Source organism: Clupea harengus, chromosome 4, assembly GCF_900700415.2.
Source record: "Clupea harengus chromosome 4, Ch_v2.0.2, whole genome shotgun sequence".
Classification (NCBI taxonomy): Eukaryota; Metazoa; Chordata; class Actinopteri; order Clupeiformes; family Clupeidae; genus Clupea; species Clupea harengus.
The window spans coordinates 21707216-21727215 of record NC_045155.1 but is presented as its reverse complement, the minus strand read 5'-3'; the positions used below and the strand labels follow the sequence as shown (position 1 = coordinate 21727215).

General features: G+C 45.0%; 1 protein-coding gene across 1 annotated transcript in view; it reads left to right on the top strand.

Moving 5' to 3' along the window:
* Positions 1 to 20000, top strand: part of sema3bl (sema domain, immunoglobulin domain (Ig), short basic domain, secreted, (semaphorin) 3bl) — a 33307-nt gene that overhangs the window by 4265 nt on the left and 9042 nt on the right. The window contains exons 2-7 of the mRNA XM_012820720.3: positions 7416 to 7582; positions 8984 to 9046; positions 12445 to 12564; positions 16376 to 16466; positions 19725 to 19841; positions 19960 to 20000. The exon at positions 19960 to 20000 is cut by the window's right edge and continues 99 nt beyond it. Coding sequence (XP_012676174.2) covers positions 7416 to 7582; positions 8984 to 9046; positions 12445 to 12564; positions 16376 to 16466; positions 19725 to 19841; positions 19960 to 20000 — 599 coding nt within the window. The remainder of the gene's footprint in view (positions 1 to 7415; positions 7583 to 8983; positions 9047 to 12444; positions 12565 to 16375; positions 16467 to 19724; positions 19842 to 19959) is intronic.

Sequence of the window (20000 nt, the reverse complement as noted above, 5' to 3'; positions counted from 1 at the left end):
AGCCAATGACAGGAGGAGCCAAGAACAACACTGGGGTAGAAAATCTTACCTAACACACACACACACACACACACACACACACACACACACACACACACACACACACACACACACACACACACACACACACACACACACTCTGACCTTACACACAGAGAGGGTTATCCACAGAATCCTTGAGTGTGTGGCCTGAGCTACAGTTGGTCAGAACAACCTTTGTTAATTCATGTGAAAGAGTGTGTATATGCATGTGTGTTTGAGAGAGCCTGGAAGCCTGCAGGAAAGGCAGGTAAAGTCATTACTTAATAATGAGAGAGATGGAGAGAGAAGAAAACAATTGAAGAGGAAGAGGAAGGGAGAGGTGTTGAAAGAGAAATACTTTATGCGTAATAAGGACGTGTGTGTGTGAAGGACAGGAAGAGAGAGAGAGAAAGAGAGGAAGAGAGAGAGATGGAGGGGGAATAGACGAAGGGAGAACACACATTCTATCTTATAATTGTTTGCCTTCTCTGTGCAGATGTATGGTTGGGACATACGTTATATCTTATAATTGTTTGCCTTCTCTGTGCAGATGTATGGTTGGGACATACATTATATCTTATAATTGTTTGCCTTCTCTGTGCAGATGTATGGTTGGGACATACATTCTCACAGCTGTCGTTTCTTCACACAGCTCAGAGGATCAGTTATGGCACAGATAGAGTGGTATGCCAAAGAATGTTGGAAGTGAAACACACACACGTGCACACACACCCACACACATACACACACATGTGGCCATACGAGAATGGTGTGGTCAGAGCGGATTTGAGAGTCTGCTCTGTGTACTGGCGCACAGACACAAGTATTGCCTTGTTTTGTAATTTTACAATGAGGTCCTGGAGTTCTGACGTAAGGTACACATATCGAGAAGGACCACCGGTTGGTATAATTAGTAGTAGAGTGTGTGTGCGTGTGTATGCCAAGACAAACTCCTGTCTAGTGTCCTGGAAGGCAGCTGTTCCTTGCTGCCCTCTAATTTGGGGACTCTGTGTTTTTCCAAAAAAGCTTTTTACAGAATGGAACAATGCACTCTCTATTCTCATTCCATGTGGATGGATGGATGATATGTGTACTTATGCCTGACTTTGGGTACTTTCTGTGACAAGCTGAGAGATAGCTGCAAGCCTACGGAACAGCTGGAACACTTTAATATTACTATCACACTCCTCTGCTTGGGGACAGGTGGGGAAAGAGCCGTGTGTGTGTGTGTGTGTGTGTGTGTGTGTGTGTGTGTGTGTGTGTGTGTGTGTGTGTGTGTGTGTGTGTGTGTGTGTGTGTGTGTGTGTGTTTGTGAGGCACATGCCACACATTTTTGGCACAGTACCATAATATACAGCAGCCTTAAACGTCCACAGTGGCTTGTAGATTGTGTGCACGAGAGAGAGAGAGAGAGAGAGAGATGCAGAGAGTGAGGGGAATAAGAGAGAGAATAAGATTGTGAGATTGAGAAAGAAAGGGGAAAGGAGTCTGTGTTGTGAAGTATGCACATATTTTGGTTCAGATGTATGTGTGTGAGTGTGAGTGTGTGTCTGCACATGTGTGTGTGTGTGTGTGTGAGTGTGAGTGTGTGTCTGCACATGTGTGAGTGTGAGTGTGAGTGTGAGTGTGTGTCTGCACATGTGTGAGTGTGAGTGTGTGTGTGCGTGTGAGTGTGAGTGTGTGTCTGCACATGTGTGAGTGTGAGTGTGTGTGTGAGTGTGAGTGTGAGTGTGAGTGTGAGTCTGCACATGTGTGTGTGTGAGTGTGTGTGTGTGAGTGTGCACATGTGTGTGCTTCCTCTTATACACACAAGAGAAACCCTACAGAGCTTAGCCCCTTGCTCAATTTGTAACTCAAACAAGATACCATCAAAAGTATACATTGGTGTGTGTGTGTGTGTGTGTGTGTGTGTGTGTGTGTGTGTGTGTGTGTGTGTGTGTGTTAACCTTGTGGCAAAATTCCTTCTGTAGAGCCTAATATTAGCGATCACATTTCAGCACCAAGCTGCTCTAGACACACACACTAATATACAAACTCCCTCTCTCTCTCTCACACGCAAACACACACAGTCTCCCACACCAGCACATTGGCAAGGTGATTTTACTGAGAAACAGCAGGGTGTCACAGGCCTTGACCTCTGGCCACAGTGAGAGAGTGTGAGAAGGCAGCGAGTGAGCGAGGGAGTGAGCGGAGAGCAGGCCAGGTGCGCTCCAGAATGCCCCTTAAATGTCTCCTCTCATCAACCTCACCACGGGGCCGTCATTCCAATCAGTCACACACACACATGGATCCTGTAAGTGCTCCAGAGTTTGCTTTTCCAGGCCCAGGAAGGTTTACTGGGGCTCTGAAGACTGCTTCCAGTACAAACATGGGTTTTTAAAACTGAGTTTTCACAGTACAGCTTCATTTGGGTCAGAAGACTTCCTGAATCTCCTCCTGTGGAAGTGAACTGAGGCGATTGTGTTTGGAATGAAATGACACAAATCAGGGCAAAGTGTATTTAGCAAAAGCGTCGGTAATCCCAGCACTCCTCCGAGACAATGCTATGAGAATTCACAGCAAACATTCGTCTTTCTCTTTGAGATCGCTCTTCTACGTAATGGAACGTTTTTTAACATTTGAAGCTGTTTTGGATTGTAGTGAAGCATGCTGTAGTTGGCAGTTAGGCCAAATGTGAATTTGGTTGCATGCGAGCTGGTGCTGAAGGGCTGTCATCTGTTTCAGTCCAAACCTGCCTGCACGCTCTCACATTACTGCTTGCCACCAAACTGGCAGACTTCAAAGAGGCGCGAGCCCCAAAACTAGAAACTGAAGGTGACAGGGGAATGGAGAACGGGTGGGGATTCAACCCTAGAATAGCATATGCAAGAGCTGGTCCTGAGTCTGTCATGTTCAGAACTGGGGGCATCCTTAGTGGGCCCAGGGACAGACAGGTAGGGGGGGGGGGTCATGGGGCTACTGCTAACAGTGTTACGCTTGGATGGATGGAAGATATGACTTTCTATGAGAAGCTGAGAGCCTATGGAATAGATGGAACACTTTAAATTACCATCACAGGTACAGGGGGAGAAAGAATTGTGTGTGTGAGCGGGTGGGGGGGTCGGTCAAGGCAGTTAGAGTGTTGTTGTAGACCCAGACTGGGAGTGAGGTGTAAGGGTGTGACTATCAGAGGCCAGTGACTGGATATAGAGCTGGCTGCCTTGTGGTCAGTGCACTCGGTTCCCATCCTGAAGAGCACAGGTGACAGGTCTGGACCATGATGGGGGATCAGTGACAAAGCCACAGGCTTCAGTCAACAGATGGATACATACTGCAGTCTCAGCCTGTCTTGACATAGAGACAGAGCGCTCTACAGCAGAGCTCAACAGTGCCTCCACCCAGACATCATCTACAGCTTCTCTCAGTCAGGCAAACATCCAGATCTGATGAACACTCACCAGCAACATTCACACTTCTGTCAGCTGCATAGTGTGTGTGCGTGTGTGTGTGTGCGTGTGTGTGTGTGTGTGTGTGTGTGTGTGTGTGTGTGAGAGTGTGTGTGTGTGTGTGAGTGTGTGTGTGTGTGTGTGTGTGTGTGTGTGTGTGTGTGTGTGTGTGTGTGTGTGAGTGTGTGTGTTCATGTTTGAGGCATGTAAGACTGTTCTACACCACTGAGATTTGGCAGATACAGAGTTGTATTAGCACAGCATCATCACTCACGCGGATATGGCAGTTTCTTGAAAGAGACATGAAACATCTCTCAACATCCCTGAGTGCATTTGTGTACGACCTTTGTGTGTGTGTGTGTGTGTGTGTGTGTGTGTGTGTGCGCGTGTGTGTGTGTGTGAACGTGTGTGTGGGGTGTGTGCCAGTCAGTTGCATTCAACAAGCATGGTAACAAACTCCAGATGAACCACGAGCCACACACTGTCTGAATAAACAGGGAATGCCCCTGTATGTGTGTGTATGTATGTGTGTACAGTATATGTGTGTAAGGATGTGTGTATGTGTATGTGTGTATGTGTGTGTGTATGTTTCAGCTTTGTTTCATTGCTGTAATTAAATTCTGCCTCAGATGTACTGATAGTGAGTTCAACATTTTAGATGCTTCTTATTTCAAGGAATAAATAATGAGAATCAGTTCAGCTTAAATAAATCTTAAATAAGTATTCTCTTTTCTCTCTGTCTCTCATCTCTCGGATCCATTCTCTCTTTATAGGTCATTGTTTATATTGTACAGTAGTGACCCCTGCATCCGCCGGAGATACGTTTCAAGATCTACCACAGATAGTAGCAAACACCTGTAGCTTGTTTTTCATGTACATACATACCTATGATAAAGTTGAATTTATAAATTACACATAATAAGACATTAACAACAATAACTACTAATAAAATAACAATATAACAATATACTGTAATACAAGTTATGTGAATGTGGTCTCTCTCAAATGAACAGGATTTTTACTTAACCCTGAACGGACGATGAATCAGTGAAAGATATCTTGTACACAATTTTACCTTTTCCCTTCCTTCCTTCCTTTCATTCCTTTCATTCACTACGTCCCAGCCTCTCTCTTTTAAACAAACGTGAAGGAAGCGAGGGCGGAAGAGCAACGAGGATGGAGGAGGCAAGGGCAGACACGTATGAGGAATGACATGTGCTTAAGCACATGAGTCACGCAATAAGCACCATTTGGGGAGTCTTCCACTTAATATGTTCAGGCCACGGGAAACTGCGGATTACTGAAACCATGGTTACTGAATCAGAGGATATGGGGGTTCCACTGTACTGTTCTTCTGTATTCATGTTGCTTAAAGGCAGGTGGGTTCAAAGGAGAGAGTGTGTGTGTGTGTGTGTGTGTGTGTGTTTGTTTGTTTGTGTGTGTGGTCTAATGGTTGGCTCCCTTGTGTGTGTATCCCTCTATGTGTGTTTGTGCAGACACTGGGGAAGCTGGCATGATCTCCTGGCTCATGTGTGTATGTGTGTGTGTGTGAGTGAGAGAGAGGTAGTTGGCATCCTTTCCTGGCCCATGTGTGTGAGTGGCGCCTCATTAGAGAGTGTGTGAGACGCGTGCAGCCGCAGCGGTTGGGATGGAGGGTTTATAAGCTCTTTATACACAGCTTTTATCACCAGCCCCAGCCAACGCCTGCTACCATTAACTACAAGTGAGAGAGGGGAAAGTGTGTGTGTGTGTGTGTGTGTGTGTGTGTGTGTGTGTGTGTGTGTGTGTGTGTGTGTGTGTGTGTGTGTGTGTGTGTGTGTCCATTTCTCTATATATTGCAGATTGGGATGGAGAAAAAAGACAGAAGCAATCCAATAGACACGCACAGACACACACACACAACCACATAGATGCACATTCACTTTTTCACACACAGACACACAAACACCTGCTGCATACATTTCACTATTAGCAAAATAGCACAAGACAGCTATGAAAAGTGTGCCAGTATGCCTTATCTGATGGACAAGTCCCAGTGACGGTCTGGTATGGCCTGAAGGAGCCAGCTGATCCGTGTGAGATGAAGCCTCCTGGAGTAAGCCTCCACCAGCTGATCTGTGTGAGATGAAGCCTCCTGGAGTAAGCCTCCACCGCTGTCACAATCTGGTTACTCTGGCAGACGCACGGCTCTGTCAAGTGTGTGGTTAGCGGTTAGCACTGAGCAGCGCGCTGCAAATCAAAACTCACTATAGGCTGGGCCGTCAGATATTGTATCTGTCCACTCCACACACACACACACACAAATGCTCATGCCAGACATGGATACACTCTGTTGTGTGTATTTTACTCTGTTGTGTATGTATGCACTGTACGTGTGTCTTTGTGAGTGTGTACATTTGATGGATAAGGTGTTGGTTAGCGAAGGAGCTTGCTCAACAGTTCCTCTAATCAGATGCAGGGAAAGAGTGAGACTGTAGTACTGTAAGCAATAAAGATACGAGGGGAAAGAGTGAGACTGTAGTACTGTAAGCAATAAAGATACAAGGGTGAGACTGTGGTACTGTAAGCAATAAAGAAACGAGGGGAAAGAGTGATATTGTGGTACTGTAAGCAATAAAGATACGAGGGGAAAGAGTGATATTGTGGTACTGTAAGCAATAAAGATACGAGGGGAAAGAGTGAGATTGTGGTACTGTAAGCAATAAAGATACGAGGGGAAAGAGTGATATTGTGGTACTGTAAGCAATAAAGATACGAGGGGAAAGAGTGATATTGTGGTACTGTAAGCAATAAAGATACGAGGGGAAAGAGTGAGATTGTGGTACTGTAAGCAATAAAGATACGAGGGGAAAGAGTGAGACTGTGGTACTGTAAGCAATAAAGATACGAGGGGAACGCGCTAGAGGAGTGGAGAGAAGAAACCTTAGATGACTTAAGCAGAGCAGGCCCCCTACAAGGAGAATGGACTCTAGTGAGTGTGTGTGTTTGTGTGTGTGTGTGTGTGTGTGTGTGTGTAAGACAGTGAGAACGGACTATAGTGAGTGTGTGTGTGTGTGTGAGAGAGAAAGAGAGACAGTGAGAATTCTCTGTGTTTTGTGTGAAACAGCTCAGTTCAGGTCAGCCCCACCCTGTGCGTGCATACGTATGTGAGTGTGTGTGTGTGTGTGTGTGTGTGTGTGTGTGTGTGTGTGTGTGTGTGTGTGTGTGTGTGTGTGTGTGTGTGTGTGTGTGTGTGTGTGTGTGTGTGTGTGTGTGTGTGTGTGTGTGTGTGTGTGTGTGTGTGTGTGTGTGTGCATACGTGTGTGTGTGTGCGATAAAAAGACATTTTGTGGAGGGTTACTGATGCATTTCCCAGACAAGTGCGAGGGAAAAGAAGTCAATCCAGTGTTTTCTTCCCCATTACCAGACGAGACAATAGCATGTGTAACACATATGCATCTAATCCAGTAATACTGCGCTCTGCAGGCCTCATGCCTTGGTTTTTGCTCTGATGTCACCAGTCAGCTGTGAGACCATAAATATACGGGTGTGTGCCTTTCCAAACTATGTCCAATCAATTCCACTCCAAGGTAAACTATCAAGGTAAAAAAACCACCTCAGAGGTGACTATAGAAATAGGGGGCATCAATTTGTCATTGCAAAGGGTCTGAATAATTATGGCAGTGTGATATTTCAGTTTTTTTGTTTTTAGAAATTTGCAAAAACTGTCATTATAGGGTATTGAATGTAGATTCATGAGGGGAAATGAATTAAAATTATTTTATCATAAGGCTGCAACATAATGATATATGATAAAAGTGAAGGGGTCTGAATACCTTCTGAGTGCACTTTCTATCATGTGCACTGCCATTGTGTTTAGCTCTGATTAATCCCCAGGATTCAGCAGCAAGTCTGCAGGATTCAGGGATGATTAGAGCTCGTGTTCCTCCTGTCCTCTTCGTCTTCTTCATCTTCTTCTCTTTCCAACAGAGCTGCTGTCCTCCAACCGCTCGTGGCTGTTCTCTGGCCTGCGCTCTGAGCTGCAGCTGACCACTGTGCTTGTGGACGAGTACCACGACACACTCTTCCTGGGGGGGAAGGACACACTCTACTCTCTGCACCTGGATCACACACACACACATGGAGTTGTGAAAGAGGTGACTAAACACACACACACACACACACACACACACACACACACACACACACACACACACACACACACAGTAGTCTGGATGAGGCTGAAGAAACTAGTGTAGAGCTATAGAGCGTGTGGCCAGAGCTGTTTGGCTGACGATGCTCTACACTAAGGGTGTGCTTGGGCTCTTGGTGTTGTCCAAGTGAGATGTCGGGGTAACGTCTAGTCTAATACAGTGTGCAATGAAATGTAGTTTATGGGGTGTTTTGGAGAATGGTACATATTCTGTGTGGTTCTGGTTATGTTTATGTGCTGTAAATGTCTCGCCTGCTGTAATATATTGGCCATACTTTTTCTTAATGGAGTCATTTAACCTTGTTTGAGATGTCTGCAAGTGGTTCATATACAAGCTGCTTTTATTAGCTTTTATTTTATTAGTGACAGGGTGGGTAGGTGAGTTTATTTATTTAGACTAAGGTTAACCTTTGGTTACCTTTCAGGTAAAATGATGACATGTAGGGAAACAGGAAGAGTGTTGACAAAGGAAGGATACTGGGTAGTGTAGTTGTTGACTGGCTTCCTGATAAGGACAATGCAAAATGTAGGGGACAGGGTATTACTCCAGACTACCTCACTGAATCAGGAATGACTTAAACACATGGATGAATGTACATGAGCACACACACACACACACACACACACACACACACACACACACACACACACACACACACACACACACACACACAGAGAGAGAGTTGCATACAGACATGTAATAGCAGTGCCCTTTATGATGTTGGTTTATTTTCCTTTGAGGCAAATCAATGCGATATTTTTGTTCCTGTCCTTCAGGCTTTGCCTTAACACACATGTACATTCAAATAAACATGCACACATACATACACACACACACACACACACACTAATGCAGACATACATACACCCACACACACACACACACACACACACACACACTCATGCACACTCAGTTTGAATGTCTGTGTTTGTATGCATTACATGTATTGTTGGGAGTAAGCTGACTGACTGACTGTTTGTTTTACTTTGTATATGTTTCAGAGGCAGAGCCTCACAAACGCTTAAAAGAGCCATTGTTTAAGGGTCCCTGTGAGCCTGTCACACACTTCAATAACACACAGCCCAGTGGTCGGTGTGTTTGTGTATTTAATACTGAGGGTGGCTTTACTTTGTTTGTAATAAGCAAATTCATGAGGATAAACACTCGCCCACATGTGTACCAAACAAAACAAACAAAACATCGGTGCCTCCCGACCAGCACAGCATCATGGCATTGTTTCAGTGCAGAAGGAGACTGAGTGGCTATGCATTATTAACGTTAAATGTGAAGTAAACGTGAAGTTATTTCTTTTCCCCTCTTTTCCCCTCCTTTCTCTATCTTTAGATCTACTGGCCCCCATTGCCTGGAAACAGAGAGGAGTGTGAATCGAATGGCAAAGATCTAGAGGTAAGTAAATTACCTGTTTGTGTTTGTGTGTGTGTGTGTGTGTGTGTGTGTGTGTGTGTGTGTGTGTGTGAATGGCAAAGATCTAGAGGTAAGTAAATTACCTGTTTGTGTGTGTGTGTGTGTGTGTGTGTGTGTGTGTGTGTGTGTGTGTGTGTGTGTGTGTGTGTGTGTGTGTGTGTGTGAATGGCAAAGATCTAGAGGTAAGTAAATTACCTGTTTGTGTGTGTTTGCGTGTGTGTGCGTGTGTGTGTGTGTGTGTGTGTTTGTATGTGTGTCTTTGGTGCTGCTGTTGTGGTTCTACTAATAGTCTGTGTTTACAACCAGTGAGTGCGTCAGAGCTACTGATTGGGATGGAGGTTGTCGTGTGTTTATACACAGTGAATGAGGGCTATATCTGGCATGAAATTGTCCATTTGGTGGGCACAGCTAGGAGGTACACAACTCACATCACCACAGCAACCTTCTCAGCATTGTCTGCACTCATCTCACTGATTGACAACTTAGTTTCTACCTCACAGGCACTATTCTCTCTCTCTCTCTCTCTCTTTCTGTGTGTGTATGTCTGTGTATGTGTGTGTCTACAGTAAGTCTCTCTCTCTCTCTCTCTCTTTTGTCTTTCTGTGTGTGTCTTCAGTAAGTGAGAGAGTCATATCATCTGCTATCATTTAGGCTGGGTTGGTCATAAAGAAGAGGCCAATGTGTCTCCATGGAATGAAACTCAGGCAAGTGTGGTAACAGGAGTATTAAAAGTGACAGGTGGAGTGTGATATTCAATACACACACACACACACTCTCTCCCCCTTTCCATCTCTCTCTCTCTTTCCTTCTCTCACTCTCTCACACACTCACACAAACGTACGCCCTCACACATAGTAACCTTTCCCCTCTGCCTAAGTGAAATTTGACAAACGTAGGTAAAAAGTTTAGCAAGAGCAGAGCAAAGGGGAGAACAGCAGTCATTATGTATTATAGCTTTCTCTCTTTCATTCTCTCTCTCTGTCTCTCTCTTCTCTCTTTCACACACACGAAAGAAAGAGAGCTGATTGATGTGAAGCCCCACAGTAGGGTGTGTGTGTGTGTACATAGGGAGAGAGGAAAAAGGGAACGATTCCGCCATCTACAACTGTAATAATGTACACTAACCTCCGAAGTCACACTCTTCTTCCAATATAAATGTGTTGATTGATAGTTCTAGCTGTAGTCTGCACAAATACCTCTCTGTCTGTGGGTGACTACTGAAAGGTTATTCTGTCTGTGGGTGACTACTGAAAGGTTATTCTGTCTGTGGATGACTACTGAAAGGTGGTTCTGTCTGTGGATGACTACTGAAAGGTGGTTCTGTCTGTGGGTGACTACTGAAAGGTTGTCTGGACCCTTCCCTCTGCTGTTTCTACACAAAGACTGTCAAATGTGATGGACTGGCAGTCTAGAGTTCACATGCCCATAGTCCTGAACATTTGTTCTGTCAAAACCCATTTGAAATAAGTTGTGCATGTAATAGATTATTCACACATCAGTGCTAAGGACCTGCTTGTTGGTGACAGCTCTACTCTCCCCATTGTGGAACATGTGCTTCTGCTCCTCCACATGATCTAGACTCACTCTTCTGCTGCTTACACAGAACATGTGCTTCTACGCCACATGATCCAGACTCACTCTACTGCTGCTTACACAGAACATGTGCTTCTGCTCCACCATGAGTCATCTATCCTCCCTCTGTGTTGTTCTGTGTGACTCAACACTATTGTGCTGCCATCTGATCAACATGGCCATGCTGTTTCCTCCTCAGTTCTCCCGAAATTCCTCTGAAGAGCCATCTCTGTAGACCATCTCCGAGCTACTTTCTGGGTGTTTGTTTGTTTGTGTGTGTGTGTGTGTGTGTGAGTGTGAGTGTGTGTGTGTGTGTGTGTGTGTGTGTGTGTGTATGTGTGTGTGTGTTGGGTGCTCAGCCTCAGATGGAGCTCCTTTGGAAGTGAAGAGAAAGGCTGGTTGTGTGTGTGTGTGTGTGTGTGTGTGTGTGTGTGTGTGTGTGTGTGTGTGTGTGTGTGTGTGTGTGTGTGTGTTGGGTGCTCAGCATCAGATGGAGCTCCTTTGAAAGAGAAGAGAGAGGCTGGTTGTGTGCGTGTGTGTGTGTGTGTGTGTGTGTGTGTGTGTGTGTGTGTGTGTGTGTGTGTTGGGTGCTCAGCCTCAGATGGAGCTCCTTTGAAAGAGAAGAGAGAGGCTGGTTGTCGGTGCTGTGTCTGCTGGCTGTGATGAGAACCGTCTGTGTCTGTGACAGTGTCTCAGAGCCCCCCACCCCCCCACCCCCACCCCCCTCCTGGCACAGATGCTGAGGCTTTAATCTGAACCAGTAGTTCCACTATAGAGAGATGTTTACACTTAATCACACTCTTTTATAGCTTTAATCTGAAGAAGTAGTTCCACTATAGAGAGATGTTTACACTTAATCACACTCTTTTATAGCTTTAATCTGAAACAGTAGTTCCACTATAGAGAGATGTTTACACTTAATCACACTCTCTTATAGCTCACTGTGTGTGTGTGAGTGTGTGTGTGTGTGTGTGTGTGTGTGTGTGAGTGTGTGAGAGAGAGAGAGAGAGAGAGAGAGAGAGAGAGAGAGAGAGAGAGAGAGAGAGAGAGAGAGAAAGAAATTACCACTGGTAAAGCAAAGGCATTGGTACCATCTGTACTACTAAAATGATCAAATAACAAAACATTTCATCATATCATTAACAAGATGTGTTCTCCTCCAAAGTGTACACACACACACACACACTCACGGAGAGGGGGAGAGGGAGAGGGAGAGGGAGAGGGTGGTTGGATTGGTTTGTCCAAATCTCAGATGCTCACAGCTGCTGTTTGGATACACACAAATAAATGTCTTAACCTTTACCACACACACACACACACACACACACACACACACACACACACACACACACACACACACATGTATGCGCAGACAAATCAGCTGCTGAGTGGATGACTTTGACCTTGTCAACCTAGTGAACAACACACTAGAATCATTTCCGTTTCACCGTCATGCCCCCCCTCCCAGACACATACACACGTACACACACACACACACACACACACACACATGCACTCAGTCGCACACACACACACACACACACACACATGCACTCAGTCGCACACACACACACACACTCGCACAGGGGCTATTGTAATCAGTGGGAACAGGAACAAACCTCGCCCAACCTTTCCTGAAACCCTCCCAAGTCTCTCTCTCTAGCGCGCTCGCTCGCTCGCTCTCACTGCCTTTGTTGGCTGGCCTGGTTTCTCCAATTCAGTGTGCTGGATCCTTATGGCCAAACTATGTAGATTTACTTAATGACTTTGTGTGTGTGTGTGTATCTCTTTGTGTGTGTGTGTTACAGACGGAGTGTGCTAACTTTGTGCGGTTGCTGCAGCCCTTTAACCGAACACATCTACTGGCCTGTGGCACTGGAGCCTTCAAACCTGTGTGTGCCTACGTGAGAGTCGGTCACCGTGGAGAGGTAACACACACACACACACACACAAACAGACTCATACACACAGACTCATACACACAGACTCATACACATACTCACACACAGAGACTCATACACACAGACTCACACACATCTCCAAGTGTATGCACATTCTCCATCACACACACATAATGTGCCTTTTACAGACACTCACTCACATCAGTCACATGCCTCCATTCTCCTGAACACACACTATCAGTCACACACACTCAGTCACCCATACTCATGTAAACACTCTCACAGTCCTACTAATGGACTTGTATGAACGTGTGAATTCCTTTGAAGGTCTAGACATGGGAATATTTGTGTGTGCGTGCGTGTGTGTGTGTGTGTGTGTGTGTGTGTGTGTGTGTGTTGAAACAGTTGAGGTTCAAAGTTCATCCCACCCACAGTGTTAGCTGAGAAGTTGTGACCTGAGTGTGATCTATGAATGATCAAAAAGAGCAGCCGACCAGTGAAGTCCCAGGATGTATTTTGCCGGTGTAGTGGGTTGCCCCCAGACATGAATGATAACAAACATCTTGTGTGTGTGTGTGTGTGTGTGTGTGTGTGTGTGTGTGTGTGTGTGTGTATTTCTCTCCGTGTATTTGTGTATCTGCATGACAGTGCATTTGTCTTTTGTCTGAGTCTCAGTGTTTGTGTGTGTGTGTGTGTGTGTGTGTGTGTGTGTGTGTGTATGTATGCATATGTGTTAGATTGAATGAGCAGACAAAGAGGGATAGGAGTCTGGAGGAGAGAGAGAGCGAGAGAGAGAGAGAGGGAGAAAAATAGAGAGAGGGGGGGGGGGGGAAGAGAGAATGATGTATTCAGAGTAATGTAGGACAGACTGAATGATCAGGAAACGATTCCTCTGGAGAGATCCTTAAGAGGAACCCTTTCCCTGAAAAGACACCAGGAACCACACTAATGAGTTCTTTTATGTTTTGTAATTCTAAATGTAACTCTGTAATGTAAGTCCATGCAGAGAAAGGAGACAGACGCAAGGTTCTCACACACTTCCATATAAGACCAAAAAGATGTGGAACTGAGTAAATTGAGTGTGTCTGTGTTTTATTGTTACAGGGAGTGCCTTCACTGGAATTAGCCCAAAACTGTGTTATTTTTAGAGTTGGAGCATGTGTGTGTTTTTGTGTGCGCATGGGTGTGTGTAATCATGTGTGTGTATGTGTGTTTGGGGTTATTGTCCTCTTTTCTCTCATCAGTATTTGGAGTTTATCTTGTACATCCATCCTCCCTGAGGAAAGAGTTGTAGACATGCACTCATTCATCGAGACAATACAACATTGTGTGTGTAGCACGCACACACACACGCGCACACACACAGAGAGAGAGAGAGAGAGAGAGAGAGAGAGAGAGAGAGAGTTCACTTAGAGTGCAAATACAGTGCACCACTGATGGCCAGCACACATTTTAAATGCCCATGACCTATGTCCTGTATTGATGACATCATTCTCAGAACTATTAATTGTTTCTCCAATCAGTGGCCTGTGCTGAAACGTGACCCAAATAATAATAATAATCACCCCCATCACCACACAACACCTCTCCACCGTCGTCTCCAACCCCATCACCACACAACACCTCTCCACCGTCGTCTCCAACCCCATCACCACACAACACCTCTCCACCGTCGTCTCCAACCACATCACCACACAACACCTCTCCACCGTCGTCTCCAACCACATCACCACACAACAACTCTCCACCGTCGTCTCCAACCCCATCACCACACAACAACTCTCCACCGTCGTCTCCAACCCCAAGACCATCAACGCCTCTCCACCGTCGTCTCCAACCCCAAGACCATCGTGAGCTCCAGGTAGCTTCAGGCTATTGTTCTTGGTATGTCATGCTCATCTCCACACAATGACCAGAAACATCCATGTTGACCAAAGGTGACCTTAACATCCATAGTGTTTCCCCAAAGAAAATCTTCCCAGGAGTGTGTGTGTGTGTGTGTGTGTGTGTGTGTGTGTGTGTGTGTGTGTGTGAGTGTGAGTGTGTGTGTGTGTATGCATAGGCGGAGATCCCGGGGGGGACGTGTCCATAACCATAAAGTTGTCCCCCCCCCCAACAATCATTGGAAAGAAAACAGAATAGAAATAGAAATATAAAAAAAAAGCACGACGACACCAGCGGTGCTAATTATAAACGTAAAACAATGTGTTTTTTAAGTGTTAAAAAATCATGATCCCCCCTATTCCTCAAAGTGGTTTGGTTCACATGCTGTTTCCAAGGGGCGGGGCTACCGGCAGCTCCGCGTTTCAGTCAATCAGCCCAGTAGAAGGTCAGATTCTGAGATTGTTCCTCCTCTCTCCCCTGTCACTGCCATAGACGTATATACAGTATATATGTCTATGGTCACTGCCGCTATGATACACCGTATGTAAAGAGATTGACCTCATTCTCGAACGCAGTTAAGATCTGTATATAATATTTCAAGCTAGCTAATAACCTACAAAGATTCTTTATTCTTATTCTTTATTCTGTCTCTGGCGAGAGACTCTGGGGAGGTATCTATCTAGCATAGCTCGCTAGCTAGGATGGTGACAATCTAGACTAGAGTACAGTACAGTAACGTAGCAGTGTGGAGCAAGACAGCTGCTGGTAACATTATTGTTCAAGGGATGTGTGTGCATGTTTCCATTCACAAAATGCTACAAAGATTAAAATATAAAAAGTTCACAATGGCCTTTTGGGACGTTTTGTTCAACATTGATACAGTATATTAAGCTCCTTGCAACTTGCTGGCGTTTGCTATCGATAGCTCAGCATGCAAATTTTACAGACGGTAATATTAACATTTTGGCGGTAACATTAAAATTTTTATTTTAACATTAACAAATTTGCTGGAGAGACTATTTATGTACTAGAAGTGTTTATAATACTAGTTGACATGAACCATAACTGTTTGGGGATCTTCTCTCAACTAGATAGTTAGCTAGATAGCATAGTTCGCTAGATACTAGCTGCAAGCAGCTTAATTTACTTTAGAGCAGACATATGTGTGTTTGTTGATCTTTGATATATTGAGTTGGGAGTGGGGTCTCCCACACTGTTTAATCCACAGCCAGCACCTTTCCCCCTGTGTTTTGGCCTTTGGAAATTCGGAAAAAACAACGTGTCACTCTAATATCTCAGGGTATATTGTGCCAGATGTAAAATGTTATAAGAGAATTCGGTATTTAGCAGCTAAGTTATGCTAGCTCTCGTTACAGCAATTTTTTCATGTCCCCCCCCAGGAATTACTCTCTGAAATGTTACCATGTATTGTCCCCCCCTACAATGAAATGGGATCTCCGCCCCTGTGTGTGTGAGTGTTAGTGTGTGTGCGTATGTGTGTGTGTGTGTGTGTGTGTGACGTGTGTGTGTGTGTGTGTGTGAGTGTGTGTGTGTGTGTGTGTGTGTGTGTGAGTGTGTTTATGGGCTGTGACCGGGCTGCAGGTTGAGGGGTGGAGTGGGTGGTATTACATGTGTGTGTTCTTGTGTGTCGGGGTATTGTGGGGTGTGGTGAGGACATTAGTTCTGTGAGGACTCATTTGAGAACTCCATATGAAGAGAACTCCTTCAGACAAAGGCACCAAAGAGTTCTCGTTTGGTGAATAGATCCTTTTTTCCCAATTGTAACACACTGGAGGGATACCGCAGTAAGTGCATGTGTGAGGTTTTATTTGCACCCAGAAATGGTTCCCCTGCAGAGTCAAAGTATTTATTTGTTCATTTCTTCTGGTGTGTGCTTGTGTGTGTGTGTATGTGTGTGTGTGTGTGTGTGTGTGTGTGTGTGTGTGTTTAACAGCACGCATTTTCTCTGGAGCATTCCTCAGTGGAGAATGGCAGGGGAAGATGCCCTCATGACCCCAACATGCCCTTTGCCAGCACCTTCACCGGTACAGTCATCTCTGTATTCTCCCCTCTTTCTGTCTGTCTGACTATCTCTCATGCACACACACACACACACACACACACACACACACACACACACACACGCACACACACACACACACACACACACACACACACACATAAATAATTGTTAATTGGTGTGTTAACCTGTATCAGTGTGTGTGTGTGTGTGTGTGTGTGTGTGTGTGTGCTGCGAGTGCGTGTATGTGTGTGTGTGTGTGTGTGTGTGTGTGCTGCGAGTGCGTGCATGTGTGTGTATGTTTGAAGATGGGCCATCAGTCTTGGCTTCCCTGAATTCCCTCCTTGCCAGATAAATTGCTTTCTGAGTCTGCTCCAGGGGTTTGGTTTGTTCAGCTTTGAGCCAATCTCCCTTCCCCTCTCTCTCACTCCCCTTCTCTCCCTCTCTCTCACTCCCCCTCTCTCTCTTTCACTCACTCCCCTCTCCCTCTCTCTCTTTCACTCACTGCTCCACTCCCTTTTGTTCCATGTCTCTGCAATCAATCTTCTCTGATTCTTCACTGTAAATTTCCAATGACAATTAGAGAGCTCCACCCTGCACACACTCTGTAGGTGCACACACACACACACACACGCTCCCTCCCTCTGCCTCTCATTCTCTGTCATACACGTCTTCTCTTCCGAAACAAGCTGACTGCTATTATAGGTGTCAGCGGTCAAAAAAGCTTTAAACAGGAATGGAAGATTTCTTTGATAGCGAGTGAATGAGAAAAAAAAGATATAAATGAATGTGTGTGTGGGCGTGTGTGTGTGTGTGTGTGTGTGTGTGTGTGTGTGTGTGTGTGTGTGTGTGTGTGTGTGTGTGTGTGTGTGTTTGTGTGTGTGAGAGAGATGGAGCGAAATATTCAGGACCCCCAAGAGTGGAAGGGCCTTTACCAGCCAGTCTGATGTCTATCATGGTGTATCAGGGAGAGAGCAGAACTAGCTTAGAGCTGAAGTCACACACACTCCACTCTTAGAACTCAAGTCACACACACTCCACTCTCAAGTCACACACACTCCACTCTCAAGTCACACACACTCCACTCTTAGAGCTCAAGTCACACACACTCCACTCTTAGAGCTCAAGTCACACACACTCCACTCTTAGAGCTCAAGTCACACACACTCCACTCTTAGAGCTCAAGTCACACACACTCCCAGGGGCGGCCCTAGCACATTTGGCGCTCTAGGCGAGCTTCACTCCTGGCGCCCCCCCCCCCCCCTATTTTTTCCCCCCACGAAAACGGAATTGCAACTTTCAAATGCTATTTTGCCCTGTAAGACTGCATTTCTTTCACATAAACACAACAACGATCGCGACGATGAACAAACATTAATTCAAGAACAAATCACTGAGAAAATGTCACGCCTGTGCTGGACTACGCTCCGGCCACGCCCCCTGTTCAACTGTTTATGGACACACACTCCACGTCATCTTCCTAATCGCCTGCAAATAATGTTTTCTTAGTCTTCTAAAAGCGAATCTAAAATGATATAACAAAAGTATGTATTATCATCATTTGTTAAATGTAGCTATTCTGTAGGCTAGTTATTAAGCATTTTGGTGTATTTGGACAGCCTGACATTTTTTTATTCCAAGATGCATAGCTCTTGATTAGTTGAATCATGTCTAATTAAACTGGCTAGCTCGCTCCACCAAAACTAAAGCTGTCCAAATGTGATTACTCAAATTTTTATGACGCAAAATGACCAAATTGCGGTACAGCTGAACTTGAACTGATGTTTCGACTGAATGGCAATAACAAGGAACGTCACTGGTTAGCTAGCGTTAGCTAACTAGCAAGATTACATACAATCCATTCCCCAACACTTGGATTTTTACTAGTATTCCTCACTTGTTGACAAGTTGCCATGTTTGGCTTCCTTAATGGGTGTGCTATGCAACGAGTAAGATATGTGTAGTGTTGTTGCACTGGCTATTGGCTTTATATGTGCGCCCTATATTTTAATCATGTCTTTTTTTGTATAATGTAGAATAAATGGACATATCATTTTTTATATACCCGCCTCTGTAAAATCCTTAAAGAACTATGTGACAGGGAGTAGGAAAACTTTCAATGATAAGGTACATCTTTTCTTCTTAACTCCACTAAAGTGTCGGGGGCAATTAACGCATTCGTGAACGTTTTCTTATCTGGAATTCATTCTAGGCTAGAACAGGATTTAAGGATTTACCTTTCTCCTTGGCACGTTTCTCTTCTTCTTCCTTTCTTTTCTTCTTAAAATGCGCCCCGGATGGCTTTTGCCTCTTCATTATTTTGTTCTTCAAAGTTTCTTGAACACACACACACTCTAACCAAACGCCTCACTGTGCTAGCATGTTCTGACAAGGACATACGTACCCCTTCCGTTTTCGATTTTTGGCTCATTTTACCCTAATGTTAGATATTTTTTTTTATGTCAAAATATTGGTTGGAGATATAGAAGGGGGCGCAAAAAAAACTCTGTCCAGCAAAAATAAAACACAATTTTTTTTTTTGCGCCCCCCTCTGAGTGGCGCCCTAGGCGACTGCCTATACCGCCTGTAGGAAAAACCGCCCCTGCACACTCCACTCTCAAGTCACACACACTCCACTCTTAGAGCTCAAGTCACACACACTCCACTCTTAGAGCTCAAGTCACACACACTCCACTCTTAGAGCTCAAGTCACACACACTCCACTCTTAGAGTCACACACACACTCCACTCTTAGAGCTCAAGTCACACACACTCCACTCTTAGGGCTCAAGTCACACACACTCCACTCTTAGAGTCACACACACACTCCACTCTTAGAGCTCAAGTCACACACACTCCACTCTCAAGTCACACACACTCCACTCTTAGAGCTCAAGTCACACACACTCCACTCTTAAGGGCTTGTATCTTGCCACTTAGTTTCTGATGCAGCAGTGTTAGAAAGAGAAAAATCATTGAGTTGAACTGGAACCCAGAAGTGGTTAACACTGTAGTCATCAGTCATTTAGTCATTTTATTGCACTCAAATGCAGCAGCTGTTTTTAGAAGTTCACTGGCAAAGCTTGAAATATGCATTTGAACAGCCTGACAGAGTTATGGCTGAGTAAGACCCAAGCCAACAGCTACATAAAGAGACAGCAGTTGTAGATAGTCTTGTGTTTAATTTGGCTGTATTGAAGCTAGGTTGCTACATTGTTATCATGTTGCTTTCTCTCTATCTTTCCCCATCCCTCCCTCTCTCTCTCTTTCTCTCTGTCTAAAGGTGGAGAGTTGTATACAGGCCTGACAGCTGATTTTCTGGGCAGGGACTCTGTGATCCTCCGGAGCATGGGCTCTCGATCTCCCATGAGAACAGAGACCGACCAGCCATTACTGCACGGTACATTTATCTACAACACATTCATGAAGTCATACAGAGACAGGCATACTGCAGCATTACATGATACCTTATGTGTCTCTCTGTGTGTGTGTGTGTGTGTGTGTGTGTGTCTGCACAGAGCCCAAGTTCATAGCAGCTCACCGTATCCCTGACAGCGAG